Below are 19,080 nucleotides of genomic sequence, written 5' to 3' on the forward strand. Positions count from 1 at the left end.
GGGGAGATGTTCGTGTGTCCCGCTCTGAGGTCTCACCTGGTATTGGTGTCACCTCCCTGGCTCTCTGGATGCCTCGAAGCAGGGTCTCCATTACAGTTTGCTGTTGCCTGAGACTGGGCCTTTAGTGTCATCGGGTACTTGACCATAGCGTACCTTAGTCCTCTCCTCTGCCTTAGGAAGGATTTCCCCCCAAATACTCTTTCTCTTCTGACCCCTCGGGGCAATAATGGTTAGTCAGCGTCTGAGAGAAATCTGGTATGTTTCTGGATTTGTTTATTTTTCAAATCTTCTTTCAGGTTCTTGACTTACAAACAGCCATCGAAAACATTGCTGCGTCTTATAACAACGAGACTGTGACACTTCAGGACATTTGCTTGGCACCTCTTTCACCATATAACAACAACTGCACCATTATGAGTGTGTTGAATTACTTCCAGAACAGTCATTCCATGCTGAACCACAAAATAGGGGACGACTTCTATGTGTATGCGGATTACCACACGCACTTCCTGTACTGTGTACGGTATGTGGCAGGACATTCACTCATTCATCCCGCCGATATTTGAGCACTGCCTGTTGCTACACACTGTTGGAAGTACAAGAGACCCCGAAGTGAGCAAACAGCAGGGCCTTTTCCTGCAAAGCTCACATTCTAGTAGAGGGGAACAGATGAGCAAATAGAGACATGCTCTAATGCCAGGTAGGGGAGGGTGTTGTGGAGAAAATAAAGCTGGGCAAGAAGCTAGAGGGAAGTGTGGTATACTGCTATCGATGGAGTGGAGACCTGCTCGAAGGGAAAGGAAGGGAGGGGGCCTGTGAGTATCAGAGGGAAAAGTGTTCCAGGTAGAAGAGTAGCAAAGTGTACGTGGTACGTAATCAAGGAGCAGCAGGTACCTCTCAGCCGTTAACTCAACGCCTGGATTGATATCATGTAGTTGCATCTACCACACTGCCCCCTAAGTTTTTTTGAGCTGTTTTTTTATAAAAATAAATACCTATGTTGCTTTTTCTTGCCTTTAAAATACACATTTACATCACGACATTGAATTGTTTTAAAGACATGCAGTGGCCCCTCGAGGAATGGGGGCAAGATTGGTGTGCAGGTTTAGACTGGGGCCACAGAAGCTGCTTCCCAAGAGGCACGTCTGGCTGGGCAGAGTGTGTTTATAATTGAGTTAGTCACAGAGAAGCTGTACTTGGTGACCTGTGAGGTGAACTTTAGGCTTGTCCCCACAGCAGGAAGAACAGCTTCCGCTGGATGGGCCTGCCATCCCTGAATGCCCTGCCCTTTGGCCTGATCTTGCCTGGCCATCATTGTTCAGCCAGTCAAACAACCACCATGGCTGTTTCTTCATGGAAAATTATTCCCTGTCACCTTTGAGTGCACTGTTCAACTAACCACATCTCAAGAGTTAAGCACACTGACTTCTGATTGGGTTTGGTGACCTGAAGTTCTGTCTGTTTTTGTTACTAGAATATGACACTTTCGGTGGTCAGGCTGTGCTTACTCTATTTCAAGGAGGTCACTTCTAAAAACATGAGCTCCACCCATAAAACAATAAGTGTATGCCCATATACCCTGAACCAGCATTCTCCACATGGTAGATGATACAGGGGACCATGACAGTTTGGAAAAAATGTAATATTTTATAATTTTTACATTTAAAGAAAAAAACTTTTCATTGTACAAAAAAGAAGTCGATAACATTTTTTGATGGGAGAGATGAGACTTGTGTTTTATCCACGTGGGGCATGGTTCAGAGAGGTGTGGAAACGCTGCTGTCAGCAAGTCCTGTCCTGTGTGACAGGGATCTGTGCTTGATGTGTGGTTACACTCGTGTGTCTCCAGCGCTCAACCCCCTCCTCGCCCTCCAACTTTTCCTGGGCTTTTTTCCCTGGAGGTCCTGTCAGAATGGCAAACCCGGCCTGCCCAGACCTACTTCTGTCCCCATACCTCTGTATCATGTAACGGCACCAACACCTACCAGTTACTCAGACTTGAGGCTATGTCCCTGAAATCTTCCTCATGGAAGTTTTGAGGGTTTTAACCTCTGAATGAGCTTACAGAGAATAAGCTCTGGATGTGGCAGCAGAGGCCTGTGCGTGGGATGAAGGGGGGAGCTCTGGCTGCAGCCCTGTAGCCTCTTTGTCCCGAGCGAGTGACCTGATCTCTGGGTCCTGATCCCATCATCCCCTGGCTCCAAAGGGCGGTGGTTCAGATCATATTCGAGAACCTCCCTAAGTGCCCAGCAGAGTTCTGGCTTATAATCTGTCCTGAAGTACTGGGTCCCTCTCCACTGATTATCTGCCTTCACTGCACTCCTGGTTTTCCCTGCAGGGGCCATGGCACAGACCTCCTGACTGGTCTTCCAGCTTCCCTTTCTTTCCCACCCGCAGACCTGCTACTTTGCCACCTGAATTAGCTTTGTGAAACAGCTCATGACCTCTTCCCAAATGTCTAATTGCCCCCCAGTGCCTATAGGATAAAAATTCAAACTACTTTGCATGGCACTTAACCCTTTTTTTTTATAGTCTGTCACCCTTTTCAGCCCCATCCCTTCCCTCAGGGAGGAAGTCCCCCTCTCGTGGGTGCCCTATGCTGTAGACATAGGACTTCTTGTTCCTCAAACCACCATCCTCTTGCTCTCCCCTCTTGCACGTACCTGTTCTTGCTTTTTCTTCTCCCTCCACAGTTGTAGTTGCATAAAACAGCCTCACTTCCTCCCTCCCGAGTGAGTTGTCCCTCAGCCTTAGAGACCTGGTTCTGGACTGGTCTCTTTTTGGTAACAGATTTTCCCTGTGTTAGCTGCTCTGTTCCCTGTGCCCTAGGCACCGTGCCCTGTGCGTCCCATCGTGCTGTATTTGCCTGCTTCTCACTCAGTGATGCCATGTTTTCACCTAGGGAGTCTCAGGGCCCACGTGGTACTTAGAATGTGTAAATATTTTATTGAATAAAGGAATGAAAAATAGGAGAGCCTGATTAACTGCTAGTTGTAAACATGTGTAGGTCTCCGTGATGTCTCGAGGTCTGTTCTAACTGGGAGGTGTTTTCTATACTTCTTGGCAGGGCTCCTGCCTCTCTGAATGATACAAGTTTGTTGCACGATCCTTGCCTGGGAACGTTTGGTGGACCGGTGTTCCCGTGGCTTGTGTTAGGGGGCTATGATGGTAAGTAAGAGAAGCTTTGCTTTTCCAATTAAATAAAGCAGTCTTGATTCTGTCATTAACAGTCAGGCAATCAATATGAAGGTTTCATACATTGAGCAGTTTTATTAATTTCCTAACTCTTAAATCCCAAATATAATATCTCCTTTGGTTTTGGGTTTTTTTCTAGATTTAAAGTGTGGACGGTATTAGCTGTTTTTAGGTCACACTTTGGGAAGATGTCAGAAACTAAGGACATTTCCCAAGAATAATGCAGTTGTGCATGTCCACATAGGATGCTATTCAGCTTCACGGAGTTCCTGGAAGCTCATCTGTAGGACCCCTAGGGAGTCTGTGGACCTCGGGTTAAGAATGTCTCTAATGGGGAAGAGATGCTGTGTGAGATAGTGCAAAAGAAAGTTGAAGAACTTTGTTTTCTTCTAAGCCAATTGGCTAAGAATTCAGACACTTTCATGGTGAATGGAGTAGTTGGTTTGCTCTTTGCTGATTCCGGTAGCACCATGGAACACATTGTAGTAGGTCCGATGGGGTAATGAATGATTCATGTGACAACTTTGGCATCTGAAGCTTAATTACAGGCAGTTCAGCAGGTTTTTCTTCACCCTAATTAAGAAGCCAAATAGATATTCTCCTCACCCAGTGGGAGGGGAGAAGTTGTGATCTGTATTTAAATTTTACTGTGCCTCACATAATAAGATGCCATTTCAAGTTGATGGGGAAAAAATGGTGTCACCAACTGGCTAGTCACAGCCATCAGAATTAAATTTGATCTCTACCTTATTCCTCCACTAAAATAAATTTCAGATGAATTAAAGATTGAAATGTGAGAAGTGAAACTATTAAAGGACTAGAAGAAAATGCAGGAAGAATTTTTTTTTTAATTTCAAAATGAAGAAGGCATTTCTAAATAAGGTACAAAACCCAGAAGCCACAACAGGAAAGTGATGAATTTGACTACATAAGAATTTAAAATTCTTGTGTGGAGGAAAAAAACATCATAAAGTTTAAAAAATAATAAAAACAAACAGAAGAAAAATGAATATACATAACAGCATTTCCTTAATATATAAAAAGCTCTTGTGAAAAAAGAAATCAACAACCCAAAAGGAAAGTGAGCAAAGCCATGTGAAAGTTGACAAAAGAACTAATACAAATGGCTTTTAATTGTATATGGAAAATGCTCAACCTCCTAATTAGTGGAATGCATCTCATGTCAATCTTTCTACCTAACAGATTGGCAAAGATCTAAGAGTTCGATAAAACACAGCGTGGGTGATAGTATGGGGAAACTATGCTGGTGGAAGTGTAAATTGGTTGCTAGAATATAAGTTCCAGGAAGGCAGGGTTTTTTTTATCTCTTTTGTTCACTGATGTATCCATAGTACATAAAATAATGCCTGGCACAACGGTAGGTCTCAGTAAATATTTTGTTGAATGAATAAAGGAATGAAAAATAGTATAGCCTCTTTCGAGGGCAATTGGGAGAATCTAACAAAATTAAAAATGCACATTTTGATTCAGTGATTGTACTTGTAAGTATTGATTCTACAAATATGCATTGTACACATTAAAAATATCAGGTTACTCTTTGTAGCATTTTGTTTATAATTTTTAAAATTGTAAAAATATCCATCAATGGGAGATTGTTTAAATTATGCTAAGAAATATTATAGAGCAGAAAAAAGGGTAAGGAAGTTCTTTATGTACTAAAATGGAGCAGTCTTCTCAAAATATAAATTTAAAAGCATAATGTGCAGAATAGTACATTATTATTTGTATAAATAAGGAAAGGGGAAGAATACATGTGTTCGCTTGTGCATGTGTGGAGTGTCTCTGGAAAGTCACAGGCGGTCACAGGATGGGAAGGAGAACTAAGTAGAAAGGAAACTAACGAAGGAGTTATCATTAGCCACCTTTTTGCTCTGAAATGTTTACCATGCACATGCTTTGTAATTAAAAAGAAACAGTACTCTTCCTGAATGATAACGTGTGCCTACTTCAGATAGAGAATTCTTTTTATTCATTACCTGAACTACATAGACACTATTTAAGTAAACTGTTGTTGTTCTTAGAGCACAGGGTTGTATATAGTCTACAGCCCCAGTGAGAACCCAGTCACCTGGCTATCTTGTGATTTTCCCCTTGTATTTATCTCATTTCTGGCATGCTTGTAATCTTTTTGATGTCGCCTTTTTCCTTTCTAGATCAAAACTACAATAATGCCACAGCCCTGGTGATTACCTTTCCTGTCAATAATTACCATAATGATACAGAGAAGCTCCAGAGGGCGCAGGCCTGGGAAAGAGAGTGAGTTGCTCCCGGGGTCTAAACAACTGCCCTTGTCTTGTGGGAAGCCGGACACTAGCAGAGAGCACTTAACTTCATTCGGTTAAATGAACCAACATCAGACCCAAATCACGGCTTTTTCACTTGGTACTAATGATCCTAAGAAAAGAAGAAATCTGTAAATAAATTTACCAAAAACATTGAACAGATATCTCTGCACAAGAATGCAAAAGTATGTATGTAAAAATGTTCCCTGCATCATTTTCTAACATCAAAAACCGGGAGCCAGCTGAACGTATTAGTAAGGGATAAGTACAGTGGAAAGTTACACAGTTGTTAAATAGGTAAATAAATGGTTCAAGATTATTAAATAAAAACTGCAGTTAGCACGTTGAGGTGAATATATGTCATATATGTTGTCCATGCCGAGAAAAACTCTCAAGCAAATGATCCAGGAAATTGTTAACTGTGTTTGCAACCTCTAGAGAATGGGGAGAGGACTGAGGAGGACAGGGGACTTTGACTTTTTACTTCATAATGTACTTTCAGTACCTTAAAAAACACACACACACAAAACAAAACCAAAAAAACAGCTTTATTGAGATATAATTCATATACCATACATTTCACTTCTTTAAAGTACAGTTCAATAGTAGCTTTTAGTATATTCACAGATCTGTGCAACCGTGACCACAGCTAATTTTAGAACATTGTTTTTAACCTCAGGAAGCATATCTTTTAGCGATCACCCCACATCCTCTTATCATCTATCTCCCAGTCCTACACAGCTTTCTACTCTACTTTCTGTCTCCATACATTTTCCTGTTATGGACTTTTTTTATATGAATGGAATGATATATGTGGACTTTTGTATCTGGCATCGTTCACTCAGCATAATGTTTTCAGGGTTCATCCAAGCTGTAGCTGTGTCAGTCCTTCATTCGTTTTCATGGCTGAGTAATGTTGCATACTATGAATTGACCACATTTTGTTTATCTGTCAGGTTTTGGGTTGTTGCTACCTTTTGAGTATTCCGAGTAATGCTGTATAGATATTCATATATAAATTTTTGTGTGTGAACTTCTGTTTTCATTTCTCTTGGGTATATACCCAGGATTAGAATGTCTGGTCCTATGGTAACTCTTTGAGGAAATGCCAGACTGTTTTCCAAAGTGACAGCACCATTTTACGTTCCCACCAGCAGCGTATGAAGGTTTCAAATTCTCCACATCCTTGTCAACACTTGTTATTATCTAACCTTTTGATTCTAGTTATCCTCGCGTGTGTGAAGTAGTATCTCCTCGCAGTTTTGATTTGCACTGCCTTGGTGATTAATGATTTTGAGCATCTCTTCATATGCTTATTGGCCATTTGTATAACTTCCTTAGAGAAATGTTTATTCATATGCTTTCCCCATTTTTTTAACTGGGTTATTTGTATTTTTATTATTGAAGTGTAAGAATTATTATATATTTTATAAGTTCCTTATCAGATATATGATTTCCGAGTATTTTTCTCTCATTCTTTGGTTTGTTTGGTTTTTTGTTTTTGTTTTTGTGGGTTTTTTTTTTTCTTTCTTGATGATGTCCTCTGAAACATAAAAGTTTTTAATTTTTATGAAGTCCAGTTTATTTTTTCTTTTGTTGCTTGTACTTTTGGTGTCGTAGCTAAGAAACCATTGCCTAATCCAAGGGCATGGAGATTTACACTTACCATTTTTCTGAGAGTTTGTTTTGGCTCTTACGTTTAGGTCTTTGATTCATTTGAGTTCATTTTGTATATGGTGTGAGGTGTCCAATATTCTTTTGTATGTGGCTATCCAGTTGTCCCAGCCCAATTGTTGAAAAGATTATTCTATTCCCCATTTGATAGTCTTGCCACCCTTGTTGAAAATGAGGTGTCTGCAAATACATGGTTTATTTTTAGAATCTGAGTCTATTCCTTTGATATATATGTGCCAGTACCACACTGTCTGGGTTGCTGTTGTTTTATAGGAAGTTTGCAGTCAGGGCGTGTGGATCCTCAACGTCTTCTTGAAAAAGAAGGTTTTGGTTATTCTAGGCCCCTTGCAATTCCATGTGAATTTTAGAATAGTCTTTCTACAAGGAAGTCAGCTGGGAGTCTGATAGGGGTTGCACTGAATCTTTACGTCAGCTTTTTAAATTTTATTCCATGAGAATGTATCTTTGTTATAATATATACTACTTCATTTAGAAATATTTTTTAGTTAAAAAGAGTGAGCCCATGAACCAATTGTTAAACATATTGTAAACCTGTTTAAATAGTAGAAAACTCAGCATGTCTGGAACTGTCTCACCTTCTAGTCTCCAGTGCAGAAGATCTTAATGTAGGAGAAAGGTTAAGTAAGCATGGCTTTTGTGTCAGAAATTGGGAAGTTTCTCACTTAGTTGTCACTAAGTTTTTACTGAAAATATAAAAATTTTGTTTTTAGGTTTATTAATTTTGTGAAAAATTACAAGAATCCAAATCTGACCATTTCTTTCTCTGCTGAACGAAGTATTGAAGATGAACTGAATCGTGAAAGTAACAGTGATATCTTCACTGTTGTAATCAGCTATGCCGTCATGTTTGTGTATATTTCCATAGCCTTGGGGCACATCAAAAGCTGTAGCAGGCTTCTGGTGAGTGGTGTTTGTGTACGTGTGTGTACGGAGTGTGTGTGTGTGTGTGAGTGTGTGTGTGTGTGTGTGTGGAGTGTGCGCATGTGTTGTGTGGATTGTGTGTGTGTGCGTGCGTATGTGTGTGTTAGAAATGGCAATGTACAGCATGATATAATATTTTTCCTCTACTTAATCTTAATTCCGTGTTCAAAACTGCCTTAAATTCCCGTGTTTTAGTTGTAATGTAACATATTCCGTTCCCTGCATCTGTTTTCTTTAGTTCCAACTTTTTGGTTTATCTTCAACTTAGATTTATTTCAGTTAGTCCAGTTTTTTCTGATTTGTCCACTTCATGACCTAAGAATGGAAGCTCATAAAAAAGATTGCTAGGGAAGACCTAGACAGTTTTCATATCATCTCTCAAGCTGGGAATTGTAACTCCAGATTGGCTGCGCCCATGTAGAGAGGTCGGAATGAGGACCTTTCAGTAACGTAGGATGGAAAGCCCTCTAACCAGCTGCCGTGTCTTTCTTGCATCTCCCAGGTGGATTCTAAGGTCTCCCTGGGCATCGCGGGTATCCTCATCGTGTTGAGCTCAGTGGCGTGCTCGCTGGGCATCTTCAGTTACATTGGGGTCCCCCTCACCCTCATTGTGATTGAGGTGATCCCGTTCCTGGTGCTGGCTGTTGGGGTGGACAACATCTTCATTCTGGTTCAGACCTACCAGGTACATTTTCATACTCTCGCAGAGCTTGGCCGCTGACCAGGTACTGAGCCCCATTAATAGCTGTTTGGCTCCACATGGAGTATTTGTGAGTGTGACAATGGGAACACTTTGTTTTCTTTCCTGTGTGTTGCTTATTGGTGTCTGTCACTTGTTCTGGAAATTTTGAGACCAAGAAGTTCACCCTCTCTTTAGTTGGTGAAATAGATATAAAGTGATAATTTGGTTTTAAATATTTGCAATATATGTGCAAAAAGGGCTAACACACTTGTGGAAAATATTTTGGGTACGACTGCTATTAAAATGATTCTCCACACAGTGTTAAAGAATGAAAGATTTACCAAAGGTGCCACTAAAAAGACAAAAAGGTCAACTCAGCACCTGCTGGTGTAGAAAGTGATCTCAATCAGTTGGTTCTCACATGGTCCCCTGTCCTGTAGCCCTTACCTGTGTGGAGACTCAGTGGCATGTAAGTGGCATGTCATTTAATTGTCCAACCACCTGCAGCCTATATTCCATGTGTTTTCTGGATAATGTGATCTGGTCTTTCTTTGAGCCTCTCACCAGTTACCTAGATCAAGGATCAGAAATAGTTGGAATGAATTAATATGAGAAGTTGCAGATCCCCCACCAAAGTTTATATACAATAACAAGTAGATGCCACTAATTATTTTTCCTTACCATTGATTTAACACACGGTAACAAAGAAGAAAAGAGCTGGCATTGTTACTGAGAAATTTTAATGTCATGTGTTTAATGTTTTTATTTTTAAGAGAGATGAACGTCTTCAAGGGGAAACCCTGGACCAGCAAGTGGGCAGGGTCCTTGGAGAAGTGGCTCCTAGCATGTTCCTGTCGTCCTTTTCAGAAACCGTAGCATTTTTCTTAGGTAATTGCTCTTTGAATTCTACCAATCCCATAGTTTGCTGAGCCTGGGAATAGAAGGAGCCTGGGTATCTGACTATACCCCTTTGTGTTTGTCCTGTTTTTACGCTTTATTCTGTAATTAGAAAGTATCAGAGTGGAGTGCAAGAAAAATTGTTGGCAGTATCTTGGATGTCATTTAGCAAGTGTCTTCTTTCTCACGTTGTTTCCAGACAGTGTTGATATTTGGGGTCCAGATAACTAAGGACTTCTCTGCCATTTCCCCTTTTTTAGCACCCATGGCAAATAAGGACATTTGAAAATACCATCTTTGCATAGCCACAGAATGCTCAACACAACACTGTAAGCATCAACTCTAAAATCCAGGCATCATCTTGCAAGATGTTAGCCATTGTTCTCACAGGCCGTCTTCCTCCTCTGTGCACACAGCTCCCTGGAGAAGCAGCCCCATTAATGAGCAGAGGTTCTTGAATCTTACCTCAATACAGGGGGCCAGAATAAGCTGGAACAAAACCAGCACTTCTGTATTTCTTGCATATGGAGATATCAACCAGCCTTTCCAGTGGGGCTATCTGCCCCCATCTCTGGCGTATAGTGAGAAAACTCACTACATCCTTTGAAGGGGAGGCGGATTAGCATCGCCCAGCAAGTCCAGAGAAGACACACAATCGTGGGTCACAAATGGAAATGCCTCCGCAGGCCACCGGGTCATCTTAGCAGGGCCGTTGTAGGGCCGTCGTAGGTGGTGGCAGCCTTTCAACACACACCATTAACGTAGTCTTCATTTCCACACAGCAGTGCGCTTCGAAACCTGCGGCCCTTATCATTCCTTCTGATGGGTACAGGTGCAAAAATGTGATTTCTTCTTTTTACCTCTATTGTAAAAAAGGCAGTGCCAGTGTGGCGATAACAGCAGCTGACACTGTGCCTCAGGTTGCACTGACTGGAGGATGGTAGGAGTGGCGGGGCCGATGGCACCTGGAGTGTGCAGGTCATGTCTGAAAGAAGTAGGTGTCGCCGGCCCGCTGCTCCTAGGCCCTTTTTATTTATTCTCAAGCAACACTGGGAATCTAGATTTGTGTGTAAAATCTCACTGGAAAATATTGGCTCCTTATTTTTTGGAATGGTTTTTAATCTTCAAATGGATTGACAGTGTGTGGGCCAAACAGGATACACCTGGCCGTGGGCTGCCAGGTTTCAGTTTCTGTGTCTTAGCCTAGTGCATTTGACTTGAAGCACCCTCATTGGATTGTAACTAAACTAGGAGACTAATATTGTTGATATAATAGCAGATGGAAAAATACTGTCCCTGTCTTAGAGTGAAGCACAGAATGTACTGTAAGAAAAAATGGCATATATTAATGGTCCTCAAATTTTAACGTGCATAAATTTGCCAAGAGAGCCTGTTAAATATACAAGAATTGGGTTGAATTCCCACTGTCTTGGTTAAGTAGGATGGGACCAGGGCCTAGGAACCTACGTTTTTAATGCTCCAAGTAGTTCTGTTCTGATGTTTGCACAATTTTGAAAACACAGGGCCTACGGACTCTTCTCGAGTTCTGGTGTGACATCCAAAGAGCTTTGCAGCACACCTTTCGGGGGGTAGGGGGTTTCCCATGGGTTCTGGACGCTTATATGTACACATGACTCGTAAGAGCCCTCTGCTGTAAATGGAAGTGATGTGGCAGCTTTCGTCCCCCTGCAGGAGCCTTGTCAGTGATGCCGGCCGTTCACACTTTCTCTCTGTTCGCGGGAATGGCAGTCCTCATTGATTTCCTTCTTCAGATTACCTGTTTTGTGAGTCTTTTGGGATTAGACATTAAGCGTCAAGAGGTAAGTTGTTGTCAGGATTTATTACATTTGAGTCTAGAGTCTAGCTGACGCAGCTAGAGGGTATAACCTTTGTTCCTCTTTGTCCCCTCAGAAAAACCGGCTGGACATCCTTTGCTGTGTCAGAGGTGCCGAAGATGGAACAGGCATCCAGGCCTCAGAGAGCTGCTTATTTCGGTTCTTCAGAAACTTCTATTCTCCACTTCTGCTTAAGGACTGGATGCGACCAATTGTGGTATGAACTTATCTGTGGTTTTCTTGTTTTTCTTCCTGAAACAGATTTGTCACATGCCTTCTAAGAATCAGATGGCTTAGGGAGGAGATTCTGACAGCTGTCAGGTGTGTGTGTGTGTGTGTGTGTACATGTACACATACACACAGACACATAAACATAAAAGCTAATAACATACAAATATATAAAATACTTTTCTAGCTGGATTTTAGCAGTCAGTATAAGCAAGAGTTTTAAAGTTTTTATTTTGAAATAACTATAGATTCATAGAAAGTTGCAAAGTTGGTACAGAGAGGACTTAGGTACTCTTCGCCCAGTTTCCTCCTGTAGCCTTACATTACTGTAGTTCAGTATGAAAACCAGGAACTTGACATTGGCACAATGTGTGTGACTAGTTCTGTGTCATTTTATCACATGTGCAGATTCGTGTAACCACTGCTATCAAGATCCATCACCACAAGTGTCCCTCATGCTGCCTTTAGAGTGTCACCTCCGTCCCCTGCACCACCCGCTATTCCTAGCCCTCAGCAACCATGCAAGAGCTGTTTGCAGTGTATATACTGGACGTAGCCAACAGTGATCATCTGTCACTTCTCCACTGAAAAACCATATTAGTTTCCAATAATAAAAGTAATAGCAATAACTAACACTTATTGAGCTCTGAACAGTGGTTATTATACTAAATATTGGGTACTGTGCAAAATCTAGATTATCCCTGGGCTTTTCTCATTTAATCCACAAAACTCTCTGATGTTATAAGTCTTATTTTTCTGTTTTATTGATGAGGAAATAGAAACTAAAAGAAGTTAAGTGACTTCCCCGGGGTCATTCAGCTTGTAAGTGAAGGAGCCAGGATTCGAACCCAAGTAGTTTGACTCTAGGTACTGTGATCTGAGCCACCACCCCACAGCCGTTTTCTTAGCGTGTCATTTAAACTTCCTTCTCAGTTTAAGAAAAGTTTCGATTTTTGTGTGTTTGAGATTTTATTTACTGTGTTTCCCCCAAAATAAGACCTAACCAGAAAATAAGCCCTAGTATGATTTTTCAGGGTGATATCCCCTGAACATAAGCCCTAATGCGTCTTTTGGAGGAAAAAAATTAAGACAAATGGTCTTATTTTTGGGGAAACACGGTATGTTCTTCAGCTCATTATAACTCGAAGCAATCTCTGTCTTATCACTCACTTCTCATTCCAGATAGCAGTATTTGTGGGTGTTCTGTCATTCAGTATCGCAGTCCTGAACAAAGTAGAAATTGGATTGGATCAGTCTCTTTCAATGCCAGATGTAAGATGCTTTTTAAATATTATTTAGCCAATGGTGAATAAATTTTTCAAAACATGCATGTGGATGTTTCAAACGAATGCCCCCTTCTCAATGCAAATGCTGAGCGGATCTCCCATGTGATAAGAATTGCCACAAAGCCCTGCCAGCGTGGGCTGTGGCATTGTGAACTCTCGGCCAGCCCGCTGGGGCACAGCCAGAGAGTGAGCAGCCAGTCTTTCACCTTGTGAGGTGCCCTCCTAGTTGTGGGTCCAGCCTGGGCACACCCTGGGCCCCGGGAGGGGGAAGCGGGGGAACTGGCGGTAGGGAATCCTGAATCTGGGCTGGAGGCATCGTGGCCAGGAGCCTCCTGGTGCCCTCCTGATGGTTAGTCATCTTTGTGTTGCTTGGGCACCATCAGAACGTTCACACTTCGTCCTGTTGTTGGATCTTTGTTTCAGGACTCCTACGTGATGGATTATTTCAAGTCGCTCAGTCAGTACCTGCATGCAGGCCCGCCCGTCTACTTTGTCCTGGAGGAAGGGCATGACTACACCTCCCTGAAAGGGCAGAACATGGTGTGCGGGGGCATGGGCTGCAACAGCGACTCCCTGGTGCAGCAGATATTCGGCGCGGCGGAGCTGCCCAACTAGTCAGTACCCCGGCCTCCCTGTACTGCAGCGGGAACAGCTGTCGGCCAGAGTGAGCTCGGCCTGGCATCTCTCACTGAACATAGGTTTTCTCGGAAAATTTCTTTCTCAGAATGTATGCTGAATCTAGCTTTACCTGAGTAAAACCTTTGAAGGACTTATCACTTCATATTTTGAGGGTTTTTCCGTTAAGTGCTAATGCAGTTTGTCTTTTGACTGGGTGGTGGTATGAACTCTAGAAAAGGAAGTTTGGTTTCCAGGAAAAGGACTGAAACTAAAGACTTTTCCTCGAGGGACAAGTCGGTCATTTTTTTTCTCTTTTTTTCTCTAGTACCCGAATAGGCTTTGCTCCCTCATCCTGGATTGACGATTATTTTGATTGGATTAAGCCACAGTCTTCTTGCTGTAGAGTCTACAATAGCACCTATCAGTTCTGCAACGCTTCAGGTACTTGCATCTCCTTTTTTCTGAAAAGCTTTAATATAATAGTTGAAAAATCGTTGTGGTTTATACCTATTTATATGCCAGCACGGGGTGTTATTCCCTTGGTTATCATCGCTTTCCTTAGTCGTTCACTCTGAAAAGTGGTGATGTTCCTGACACCGATTGTAGCATCTCATAGGTGTATGTTCCTGTTTATCACCATCGCCCTAAGGTTTTGTAAGAGTGTTGAGACTGTCCTAGAATTTTCTTGATTAAAAACATGGAAGCCCTGGGCTCTGATCACACCAACTAAGGTCGTCCTTAAAGCAGAAAACCTGCCTTGAGGAAGAAAATTTGTACAGCCTGCCTAAGGTGAACATGATATCTCAAATTTATTACACTATGAAAATCACGTGTTTGAAACTTTGGGATAAGGAAAAAGATTCCAGAAAAGAAGTCCCCTCATTTCTTTATCAATGTTTTTAAATGTTGTAAAATAAGATCTGGAGACCCATTCTTCTCACCTTGGCTTCTCCCCCCATGTTTCCGGCAGTGGCCGACCCTGCCTGCGTCCGCTGCAGGCCTCTGACCCCAGAGGGCAAACAGAGGCCTCAGGGTGGAGACTTCATGCGATTCCTGCCTATGTTCCTTTCTGATAACCCGAACCCCAAGTGTGGCAAAGGGTAAGTGCCTCTGAGCCCTTCAGACATGCGCCCACTTTCCCTTTATTCTGCACTGGAAAACTAGAGAGCTGGGTGTAGAAACAGTTGCGTGTGAAAGGTCCTCGTCTATACCCCCCTGCCTACCCTGTCTGGAGCCTTCTGTGAAAGCGAAAAAACCTCATTATTTTCAGCTGATTCCATCCTGGCTTGAGCTTTCCTTTCTTACACTTCTCTGTGTGTCCTGGCCCTCCTGGCTCTGTGAGTGGATGTAGAGTACTGTATAGGTTACCAGCGGGGCAGCGGGAGAAGGGCAATGTGTGGCATTTCAGAATGTGAAGTGGTCTGTTCAGTTGTGCCTGTGGGCATATGGGACAGCATCTCTGCTTTGCTGATGTCCTCCTCGATTAAGGTTTACATTGTTTTAGCCCCACTGTGCTTCTTGCCAGCCAAACCATATATGATTAAAAATATATATGAGGCTATGGGCTTTCTCACTCCCCCATCCAGCCAGGCCGCCACAGGCTTATTTGGCCAAGAAATAGTGAAGATGATGAGAAGTCTGGGGTGGGATCATTCGGAAGCTTTTGTAGAGGAAAATGAGTGTCCACGTGTACGTTAGGTAAACCCTGGACATCCCAGTTTTTCATAAGAATGCATAATTTGACCAGAGTCCCATCATGCATTAGTCATACATGTCATGTCTGTGTTTTGAGACCTACACTAGGTACTGTAAGAAGACTGTCTCTAAAATTAAACTAGAAATGGATCTTACAGCTTGCTGTGCTTGCAGACTGAATGCCTTGGCCTACATGAAACAAGTCCAGGTGAATTCAACTTTTCATGAAGGCAATAGTCCCCACTTTCAGGAAGCCTCCTACGTGCCAGTGTCATGGCAGACACCTCACATTATTTCACTTGCGCATCACGCAGCCGTGTGAATTTGCTGCAGATGACACTGCAGTCCAGATTCAGTCACTTTGCCCAGGGTTCCATGGTGGACTGAGGCCCAGCTCACATCTGTCTCACTCAAGGGCCTTGCCCTTCCCCACCTCCTGTTACACAACATTGCTGAGCAAACTGTATGAAAACACATTGGGTTGCAAGCAGAGCTGGATGTAGAAACAATAGCAGCTGCGCACCGAAGAAACCAGAAGCAGTAAAGAAAAGCCAGTGTGCGAGACAATAAGCTAAACCTCCATCGTTCCCTTTCAGAGGGTCTTCCGTATCCCTGAAATTTACAATTGGGTCTGACCTCTGAGCCCAGGGACAGATGATTTCACTTAGCCTTGAGTGCTCAGATTCTGCAAGGTTTTGCAAGGCATGGTCTTTCTGACGCCAAGTCTTCTCTCAGGGGACACGCTGCTTACGGGTCTGCAGTTAACATCCTTGACAATGACACGGGTGTCGGAGCCACATACTTCATGACCTACCACACCGTGCTTCGGACCTCTGCTGACTTTATTGACGCCATGAAAAAAGCCCGCCTCATCGCTGGTAACATCACCAAAACCATGAGCCAGGAAGGAAGTACTTACCGTGTGTTCCCATACAGGTAAGTGTGTCCTGTACAAACGAGGGTGTCCTAGGGAAGGGCCCACACTCTGGGACTCCCTTGGTGGAATGCTGATGCTTAGCTTTCATTCTGACACCTTCTCCGTTGTGAGCACAGGCCAAGTATGTCCAGGGAGATGGTACGTGGGCGAGGAGGGCCAGACTCCGGAGCACCGGGGTCTGAGTGCTGGAGACGCAGAACTTCTTCTCTGGGCTGGAGCTCATTCTGAAAGAGACTGACTGCAAAACAGCAGCCAGGGGGCAGGGAGATGTTGCCTGGAGACCTGTTTTCAGGAAGTAGGGCCAGTGGCTGTTCCTGGACAGTAACTGATGGGTATCTGTGACTGCTGACGACTGGGGACAGTGCCTTTATGGAGCCTTTTCTTTTTTGCTCATTGGGCTTTTTTATCATAAAGTATCACATATAAAAGTTTGAATTTGGAAAATACAGAAAAGTAGAAGAAATAGGGGTATGTTTTTTTTCTCACCCCTATGATCTTGCTTAAAGGAGTCCTGTTCCTGGCAGGAGGACAACCTGTTTTTCTGTAGCAGAAGTTCTCAGAATGGGTGTCCTAATTCCTGGGAAGAGCTGGTTAACTTTGCACAAAAAACATAATCTCCTCAGGCCCCGCACAAATCCCATTTGGCCTGAGGTAATTCTCAGGATAGATCAGGACTTTTTTCAAAATAGCATGGCATAGTCTTTGTAAATGCCTATAAACTACCATGTTTCCCCCAAAATAAGACCCAGTTGGATCATCAGCTCTAATGCGTCTTTTGGAGCAAAAATTAATATAAGACCCGGTCCTATTTTAATATAAGACCGGGTCTTATATTAATTTTTGCATTAGAGCTGATGATCCGGCTAGGTCTTATTTTCAGGGAAACACGGTAGAATAGACGGGGATTATAAACAAAAACTTTTTATAAAGTATATATTTTGGATCATGAGGGCCTTCTTTGGGTGTCAGTGGTCAAAGATCCTGTTGAATTACTGTAGATGCGTCTTACAAAAAGCAGGAAGGTTTTCTGCAAGGTATGTCTCTAGAAGTACTTTCCCAGTTTTGCAATAGTGGCAGGATGAAAAGTAGAGCTTCCAAAAGTGAGAACGAACCTTGATGAAATCTTTTCCCCTCCTCTCTAGTGTGTTCTATGTCTTCTACGAACAGTACCTGACCATTATTAATGACACAGTCTTTAACCTCTGCGTGTCCCTGGGCGCAATCTTTTTGGTGACCATGGTTCTCCTGGGCTGTGAGCCGTGGTCCGCAGTCATCATGTGTGTCACAATCGCCATGATATTGGTCAACATGTTTGGCGTCATGTGGCTGTGGGGCATTAGTCTGAATGCGGTTTCCTTGGTCAACTTGGTAATGGTGAGTCCTGATCCACTCAGTTTGTCCCTAACTCCTGTGTCACTTATGTGAATTGTTTGTTGGGGTGAAAGAACAAGTTCAGCTCTTGTTCTTCATACACGTGGAGAGGTGGGACTGAGGGCTAGTGGAGTGGGACGGACAGTACATGTAACAGTGAAAATGTGATTTCATGGTCTAACTTGGGTATTCTGCCTTTATTATTCTGAAAGGTTTGCAGAAACATTTAGCCTAATGACGGCACGATGCTCACTTTTTCTTTAGAAAGTTGCCCCATCCCTGATGGAATTCTCTGACCAGTACCTTTTGCTTCCCATGCAATTGCCGGGTGCTTTTTAAATAATCGTGAAGATGTGAGCTTTCAAGAAGGTTTTAACAGAAAATTGAAACAGTGCATCTGTACTTCAGATATGAACGCTGCCCCAGGTGGCGTGGCAGTGAGGCCGAACTGAACATATTAAGGACAGTGTGCTGGCTCCGTGGAAGCTGGGGTAACCGTAAGCGGTTTCGGCAGCTTCCAGGGAGGAAGGCAAAGCTGCTGCATAAACTGGAAAATTGGGTGTTGTGCCTACAGGGTTCTTCAAGGTCCTGGTGCACTGAAGTTGGTGTGATGGGGGCTTTACAATATACGTCAGAGGATTCTTAGGGCGCCTCTACCTCCCAGGCTGCCCTGGTAACCACAGATCCTGGGAAAGGCATTGGCTGCTTATGATTTCCAACGAGAAAAGGCCCATTTTAAAGGAAGTACTTTATTTCAGAGCTGTGGCATTTCCGTGGAGTTCTGCAGCCACATAACGAGAGCGTTCACAGTGAGTGCCAAGGGAAGCCGTGTGGAACGGGCAGAAGAGGCGCTGTCTCACATGGGCAGTTCTGTAAGTGACTTGGGCAGAAATTTCAATGCAGAGTGCCCAGCTCAGCGAGCGTTTCTCAGAAGGCACTTTAAAATCCAGTAGGGAAAACAGAATTTGGATCCTTCACTTAGCAGCATCTCAGGATGACAAGTCTTCAGGCAATTCATGAAACAGCTATGTCCTAAAATTCCTTAGAACTGTCCCTGTTGGTGAATCCTGTTGTAGGCGGCCGTATGTCGAAAGCAGGAAGAGAGCAGTGGCTGGATCTAAGAATCAGAGCCTTTTCCATATAAAACACAGGTCTGCCACATGTTGATAAAGCAAGGCAGCTGCCTGCAGCACCCTGCAAGCACTTTGTAATTGATGTCTCGAGAATCTCCTTGGTTCGTTCAACTGTATATCCTGGTTTAGCCTATCAACCAATTGTTTTACCACTAAAGAAAATACCATTACAGAGTAACAACTATAGCTGTTTTATAACAATTTTAGATACTTTTACCCTTATGATACCTTTTTGTTTCAGCAAGTAAAACAATTTTATGTGCTCCTTATCAGTAACTCTGAAC

General features: G+C 43.0%; 1 protein-coding gene across 3 annotated transcripts in view; it reads left to right on the forward strand.

The window, feature by feature from the left end:
- Nucleotides 1–19,080, forward strand: part of NPC1 (NPC intracellular cholesterol transporter 1) — a 53,864-nt gene that overhangs the window by 33,059 nt on the left and 1,725 nt on the right. For all 3 annotated transcript variants that reach the window (XM_081078753.1, XM_081078755.1, XM_081078754.1), the window contains exons 9-23: nt 297–523; nt 3,068–3,168; nt 5,370–5,472; nt 7,904–8,093; nt 8,617–8,799; nt 9,570–9,684; nt 11,386–11,513; nt 11,605–11,745; nt 12,939–13,028; nt 13,466–13,656; nt 13,986–14,101; nt 14,631–14,760; nt 16,091–16,291; nt 17,435–17,666; nt 18,422–18,535. In XM_081078753.1, coding sequence (XP_080934879.1) covers nt 297–523; nt 3,068–3,168; nt 5,370–5,472; nt 7,904–8,093; nt 8,617–8,799; nt 9,570–9,684; nt 11,386–11,513; nt 11,605–11,745; nt 12,939–13,028; nt 13,466–13,656; nt 13,986–14,101; nt 14,631–14,760; nt 16,091–16,291; nt 17,435–17,666; nt 18,422–18,535 — 2,262 coding nt within the window. The remainder of the gene's footprint in view (nt 1–296; nt 524–3,067; nt 3,169–5,369; nt 5,473–7,903; nt 8,094–8,616; nt 8,800–9,569; nt 9,685–11,385; nt 11,514–11,604; nt 11,746–12,938; nt 13,029–13,465; nt 13,657–13,985; nt 14,102–14,630; nt 14,761–16,090; nt 16,292–17,434; nt 17,667–18,421; nt 18,536–19,080) is intronic.

This window comes from Rhinolophus hipposideros, assembly GCF_964194185.1.
Source record: "Rhinolophus hipposideros genome assembly, chromosome: 17".
In the NCBI taxonomy this organism is placed as follows: domain Eukaryota; kingdom Metazoa; phylum Chordata; class Mammalia; order Chiroptera; family Rhinolophidae; genus Rhinolophus; species Rhinolophus hipposideros.